The 7,763-nt window shown below is 39.4% G+C and overlaps 1 protein-coding gene across 1 annotated transcript in view; it reads left to right on the plus strand.

Moving 5' to 3' along the window:
* Window positions 1–1,003, plus strand: part of LOC308362547 (choline O-acetyltransferase-like) — a gene marked incomplete at both ends in the record, with an annotated part of 13,231 nt that extends 12,228 nt beyond the window's left edge. The window contains 2 exons of the mRNA XM_080835254.1: window positions 249–386; window positions 692–1,003. Of these exons, the coding sequence (XP_080691380.1) occupies window positions 249–386; window positions 692–1,003 (450 nt within the window). The remainder of the gene's footprint in view (window positions 1–248; window positions 387–691) is intronic.
* Between the last annotated feature and the right edge of the window lie 6,760 nt (window positions 1,004–7,763).

Raw genomic sequence — 7,763 nt, forward strand, 5'->3', positions numbered from 1 at the left:
TTTCCCCTATGTTTGTTATGGCCTTGTTGGAGTGCAAAAGTGAATATGGTTATGACATTATGACATATGACATAACGTAATTATATAGTTTTCACGATAAATCCCTTATAGAGAGCTTTTTGAAAATGCAGTCTGATCTTGTCACTGATATAGCTTAAGCTCATGACTCATACACTTTCAATAAAGATATTTGTGTTGAAATGACTTGTATGTATTTGTATGTAATTAACTGTGAGTAATGTTTGAAGGCAATTACAGGGAATGGCATAGACAATCATTTGCTCGGACTCCGAGAGATCGCTCAGGAACTCGGCATGGATAGGCCGGACATCTTCAAGGATGAAACCTTCCTGTTGAGCAACCAGTTCATCCTCTCCACCAGTCAGGTACAACATCGTCAAGAGAGAAACATTTTGCTTCACTATCCTCCAAGACTTGTAGAAGTGGCTGATCTGGACCAGATTGATCATGTCTTTGTTAAACTCGTTGATTAGAATTCCCCCTTTCTAGTTTACATTAAGTGCTCTAAGTCTTTGTGTGTTCTACTGTAATTACTCCTACTCTCTCACCTAGTGTAAGTAGGTGCAATAGGGCAGATTTAGGTCGGAACATAGAAAACTAATTTTTAAATCCCTTCCTCCTTGTCCTCCATCCTCCTTCTTCACACCGCTCTATCCTCTTTCTTCCCCAGGTGCCCACCACCCTGGACATGTTCTGTTGTTATGGCCCGGTGGTTGCCAACGGCTACGGAGCCTGCTACAACCCCCAGGCCGACAACATCCTCTTCTGCGTGTCCAGCTTCCGCGAGAGCACCGAGACCAGCTCGGCTGTCTTCACCCGGGCCCTGGACCACAGCCTGCTGGTGATGGCCGACCTGTGCAGCAAGAACTCCACCACAAGCGCCGCCAACGTCGCAACCAGGCCTGCCACCGCCTCGCCGGCTAGATCCACCAAGCTCAGCAAGGCAGCCCCCCCCAGGGGTACTCCCACTAAAGGAAAGTAAGCCATAGCTACAGAGGCCTTAAAGTGAAACCGAGGGGGATTTAAGTGGTGATGGTGGTTGTACCCCTACGAAACATGATATATGTGTGTACGTATCATTGAAACGTATCAGAAATATTTATGATGATGTACTACTGTATGCTATTGAATAGTATTTTATAGCATATAAAGCATTACATCAAAACAGCAATATTTTGCATATTTACAGTTACCCAACTGTACAGATAAAAGTCAATATATATGCTTAGACAGTTTATGTCTATAAGTATAATATTATATGATTGTGGATTGTGGCCGCTGTTAAGGAGCACAGTTGGGCAACACCATCTCACAAGATGTCTCCCTCTGTCTCACTTCCTGTTACACAGATGCTAATTTGAGAAAAGCACTGCATAAAGAAACTAAAAAGAATTTAATTTACTGCAAAATATTATATTACAGAGAAAAATATACTATATATACAGTATAGTATAGTAAGTAAAGTAAATATATGTAGCACTGTATGTACATAGAGTATGTAACTGTAATTGTCTTGAATCATGAGAGTTGTGTTTTTTTGAATTGGCATTGCTGCAAATGATTAGTTTGGCCCATCAAAACAACAACATGCTAGTCTCCTGATTTGGCTTCCTTCCTGCCAGTCTCTCTTACATATTCAGAGCACGAAAAAAAGAAAATTCACATTTCATTTTAGGGTAAACAGGTGGAAGCTAATTTTGTTCTCTGTGACCCGTGCTCCAGGTGTCCAAGTAGGAGACTATTACATTTACAGAGTGACATCACACCTGTCACCTTAGTCACACCCGATCACATAGATTCAGGTGCATGGTGATCTTAAGGTGGGCGTCTTTCTTTCTCTCTCTCTCTCTCTCTCTCTCTCTCTCTCTGTCTCGCTCTCTCTCTCTCTCTCTCTCTCTCTGTCTCTCTCTCTGTCTCTCTATCCCTCTCCCTTTCTCTCTCTCTGTCTCCCTCCCATTCTCTTATTGGCCAGCTCCTGCCTACCCCAGCAGTGCATCATTTTCAGGTTCTCAGACCCTTGGCTCCCAGTGAGACAGACGCTCTGAAACGTTGCGATAGAGACATTAGAGGCCCGTCCTTTGGCAGACGTGCAATATCCACCCAGAGAGTGTGCAGAGAAGTCACAAACGTCTGTGGAGTGTTGTCTAAAGAAAGGGAAGAGGAGAAGAGGTGGGGAAAAAAACAACTTTATTTCAGACAGTTCACAATATATACGGGATCATAAATAGTCCACCAGTCCTTTTTGAAAAATCAACAGGAAGATCAGGTCCCTGATGAGCAGTAGAGCATTATCCACTATATGAAATACATTTTTAGCTGCCAAAGATAAAAGTTGATGAAAAGGGGCGTGTGCACTTTATTGTACAGAAATAATGAGCCTTCCTGCTTTGTGTGGTGCTGTGCAATATTGATTAGTAACAAAAAAAAAAGGGAAATAAAATTACTTTAATTAATGGAGTATAGTCCTGTGTTTTCACAATCATGGTTGGGTGTCCTTGTTGTGGTTTTAAGCATCAGACATCATCTCTGCTGAATGTAAAATATGTACTAAGACAATATGTGAGTAGTGTTATATATGTATGATAGCAATAGTGATTATAAAGATATACAGAAGCTATTTATGTACTTTGTGTAAGTGTGTGCAGGGTATTTCTTGTAGTAAATGAGTCATTGTTGTCTCATATGGGGCATCAAGTGAATTAGCGTTCTATAGCAATGGTGCAATATTAATGATGCCACAGGTATTTCAATTGAAAGTTAAAAAAATGAAATATGAAGAAAAGAGAGAAAAGTAAATATATGGGGTGTTTGTTGTGAAATGTAAATGCTTTATGTTTCTGAAGGAAGATGCGAAACCTCTAAAGAACTGATGATTACTTTAACATAGACTCTGTTTGTTTGTTTGTTTGTTTGTTCGGTTGATGTACTCTATCCCTTTAAGAAGAAGATAATAATAGTATAGGCAGTATCACATACACACACACACACACACACACACACACACACACGCACACACACGCACACACACGCACACACAAACACACATCACATGATACAGATACAGACACTGGGAAGTATATATGAACATGTTTATGTCTCCCTCATTAATGACATTGAACAGTGTGTGTTCTGTCTTAAATGTCAGGTCAGGTCAATGTTTTGTAAGCATTTCAGTGAAATGTTCGCCTATGTTCAGTTAACACTTTTATGCAAACCAGGTGTGTGCGAATGTAATATTTATTAATGTTATGTTCTAAAGCTATGACTGTCAGTATAAAAGATGGACTTCCGACATCCTTTGGCACTTTATAATCCCCCTTTGGTTAAACTTTACACTTTAATGTCCTTACAAATGTGAATTTATTCTTGTGTTATTGTTTGAATAGACCTAATGTAAGATAATGGATTGTGAAGCAATTATTTATTTTTGTATGGTAGAATTTTAGTTTTATTTATTTCAATCTAAAAAGGACCATTGCCATCATAAATATATATTGTACTGTAAAAAAAAAACATGGTATGTATATTGTGCCAAGATAGAAAAGAAAAAGATAGATCTAAAAATAAAATGGAATTGAAAATGCAATGCTGAAATGATTTTTGCTTATTACTTAAAACAACATACAACAAACAGCAGGTTTATTTAACTTTAGGACATGTAACAATATTAAACAATAGAAGCAGTAAAGCAGTAAACTACAAGGTAAATAGCGTGGGAAACTGGAGAGTTTATCTGTCCTTCACATTGAATAGTTCAAAAACTTGCATGTGCATTTATATGTTTTGCGAGTTTAAATCATTCATTATGAATCTCCAAATGCAGAAAGGGATCCAAAGAGGGCCAAAGGTGATCATACCCAGTCCTGGCTAGATCCATAGCAGATTCAGACTAGATCCATAGCAGATTCAGACTAGATCCATAGCAGATTCAGACTAGATCCATAGCAGATTCAGACTAGATCCATAGCAGATTCAGACTAGATCCATAGCAGATTCAGCCTAGATCAAACAGGTTCATTCACATTGGCCAAACGGTATATTAGAGCGATGCAGTTTCTGCATAACAGTGGTTTTACTGCTAAATACTATTATATACCACTGCTACTGTGTATGTTTCCTGAGGAGTCCTTTATACATCACACTGCAAAATCTGGAACACTAAAAGCTTTAAAATAAATAAATCACATGTGTACATAATAACCAGTGCAGTTGTTACCAATAAACCAAGGCTGGTTCTAGGTTAGCCCCTATTGAGGGGACAGTGTAAGAAAACGTTTGTCGATCAATTAATTTTGTCAGGCTTCTCATCAGGTTTTTATTTGTATTCATTTGCTTTATAGCTGATAGGCTGAGATGGAAAACAGCTGGGCGGAAACACCCATTCAACTGATTTTTACAACCCTGCAAACATTCTAAATTATATTGTTATGCAAGTGGGATTGAAGAGATCCAGGGGTAGTGTAACCAGCTGTGTGGGGGAGTGTGGGAAATAAATTCCTGAAATATACTCTTGTTAAAGTCCTTATAAACCACAGGTGACGGGGGGACTGTAGAAACCTAGGTTATTCAATCAATTCTGATTCTGATTCTATTCTGATGCCTGGTTAGGCCACTTATTTTGTTGTTATACAATGATAAAGAACACTGAACTGTTTATTTACAGTAGTAGCCTAGATTCAGATGCTATTGCTAGAGTAGACTATGCCAATTGCGAGCAATTTATTATGCTAACGTTTGCTGGAGCCTAAGAGTGGTGACTCATGTGAACCCTTGTTGTTGGTAATTTAATTAAAACTAACTAAACCAAAACTTAATTGTATTTATTAAGCAATCAGTGGTGCACTATTTGGTTTAGCTTACATGTCTGTGCTTTTAAATGTGTGCGAAATAAGGAAACAATTAGTCCTACTCCACGATACGGATTCCATCAGGTTAGTTATGATCAAAGTTAGCGGTTTGCGGGTTGGGTCAGGTTTGGATCGTTATTTACTGATATTATGAGGATTGTCTCTCATAACAGAGGGGTGGGTGCGGTATTAAAAAAACCTGACCCATGCATGCATTACTAATAAGCAGAATACTTTCCCCACTGTGAAATTAGATCTTTAAAATGATAAGAAATTAAGAATTTAAAGGAATAGTCTGTGATTCTTGTGAAGGGCTGATGTTTTTTTTTAGCATCCTCCCCTACTACTGAAGCAATGTGTTGGCTGGAAAAGGGTATGACTTGGTCTGAGCCACTTTGTTTTCCATTCACAGAGCCAGGACTGTGTTGTTGTTTTAATTGAGAGTGCACAGAACACACAGCTATTGGAGCGAGCAGGGACGTGCACAGGAGTGGGCTAAGGTTGCTCGGGCAACTGCCGTTTTCCCTCCTCAACTGAAGTTGCCCATCTGAAGGAAATATATATATTTACGATCAGGGGACGGGGGCGTGGCAGCAACGGTTAGTGAGAGTTTAAAATGATATTGGCAAAATTTGCGATCAGATGACGGGGGCGTGGCAGCGGCGGTTAGTGCGAGTTTAAAATTATATTGGCCAAATTTGCGATCATGGGACGGGGGCGTGGCAGCGGCGGTGACAAAAAAATTATGTGTTGCCCCTTTTTTTCAGGGCAGAGCAACTGCCCTTCAAAATTCCTGTGCACGTCCCTTGGAGCGACCAATTCACTGAAAAGACAAAAAGAGTATTCAAGTGACCTTTACGTTTTTTTAAGTACGGCAGAAATATTGTAATGAATATTAGTGATTGTATTGACATGATTCATTTGCATATGTTCAGCTGTTTTTGCGTAATGGCTGGCTGGCTGACCATTCTCCTAGTGTGTGAGAAGAGAAACCATTCCAAAGCCACAGACCTGCCTGGCAAAAAGCCACAGACACCCCCGACGAAAATGAAATATGCTTCTGTACAGAGTATTGTTTTAAACGTATTGTCATGTGTTTCCGTTGTAGTATTCAACATGCCTTTATTTTAGCTAAGGTGGGCACTATTACTACTCCTGCAGAATCACATCCTCCAATCCAGGAGTGTCTTGAGTGTTTGCGGATCAGTTCGTGGATGAAAGAGTTTTCATACAGCTCAACCTACCTTTCAGCATTCTCAAAATGCCCTCCCCATCCACATCCGTCAGGCTCCCACTGTATCACCGTTCAAATAAGCCCTCAACACCCACCTCTTCAATCAAGAAGACAAGGAAGACTATGAAACGTCTTATAACAATGTGAAGGCTCCTTTTGTGAATAAATTATGTTTTGTTTTAAGAGGTAATTTGCTTGATAGTTTTGTGGGGGGCTGAGATGAAAGACAGGTGGGTTGAAGCCCCTTCTAAAAAAGAGTAGAATGATGGTGATATGAAAATGAAAGACACATGTACTGTACACAAACACAGAATACCCACATCTGTACTCCGCATGCAAAACAATGTATTTACTTTATAATATATACTTTATACTATTTACAATTGATTTGATTATTACAATTGACAATATGATTATTTGAAGTTTGTACAACCACTATCCTCCCACTCTGTGTTTAGGTCAGTGGGTTTTTGCTTTTGAGCTTGAAATTGAAGGATCTCTTGTTCGCCCCTCCATAGTCTCACAGACGCATGGCACACACTGATGGAAACCTAATATGACATGGTTGATCATTCCAGCGCAGTGAACCTAAGAAAAACAGGTTGCTTTTAATACAATAGGTAATTTTGAAGTCTCTCTTATCTCCATTGTGCTGCAGTTGCCACTCTGGTACTGTAATGCAATGCAAATTTGACAGTGACAGGCCTTTACGGATCCCGGGTGTACAGCACGTGTCGCGGCTGTCTCCAGCCAGTTAGGCATAGTTTTGTATCCTGCCATCCTAACTAAAATTTGCATGCACCATGTCAGCCATCCATAACAAAACATACCAAAACTAAATGCTAATAACATTCCCATACACCTACCCAGGCAGCCTCACTCTCTCCCTCTCCTTCTATATCACATTGCTAATGCCTATATTACAGTAATACTGATAAAATGGCCGTATTACCTACTGTTAATTGACTACCTAAAAAGTATCTCCTTATACAGTATGTTTATCAAATTGATGTCTACTAACAAAATGTTTTTCTCTCCCTTATAGCATGATCCAAATGCTGATTGACGTGGATACATTGCTCCTCACTATCACTGCTCCTCATCTACGCATATTGACAGCCAAACTCTACCCACTCACTCTCTCTCTTTCTTCTTCCCCTAGTCTAGACCCTCTTAAGTATGGGACACTGCTGTAGTCTCTCGATCCGATCTACCTGCAGAAACCCTCGGCCAATTGCACCCATCACCATTCTTCTGCCGTACACCTACTCTGCCCCATACCATATGCTAGCATTTATATGCAATTTATATTATTATTGCCTCCATCGACTATTAGCACAGTTAATCCACTACGCTTTTTTTGTATGTATCATCATGTACAATACCATATAATGTTTGTATATACTTTATATTATATAATGTTTGTATATACAGTGGTGGCCAAAATTATTAGAACACTAGACATATTTAAGAGTTTTCAGTTGTTTTTGTTGAATTGGCCGTTAAAATACCCTAAAAACTAATGAAATATCTACAAAGTCATCATTATGCTCTATAAACCACAGACTAGAGCCATCATAATGAGATTTAGGTCATTGTCCGTACAAAAACAAGCTAGGCCTTTTTCACTGTCAATTTCACACAATCATGTTCCTGCACAG

Source organism: Sprattus sprattus (assembly GCF_963457725.1).
Source record: "Sprattus sprattus genome assembly, chromosome: 3".
Lineage (NCBI taxonomy): Eukaryota > Metazoa > Chordata > Actinopteri > Clupeiformes > Clupeidae > Sprattus > Sprattus sprattus.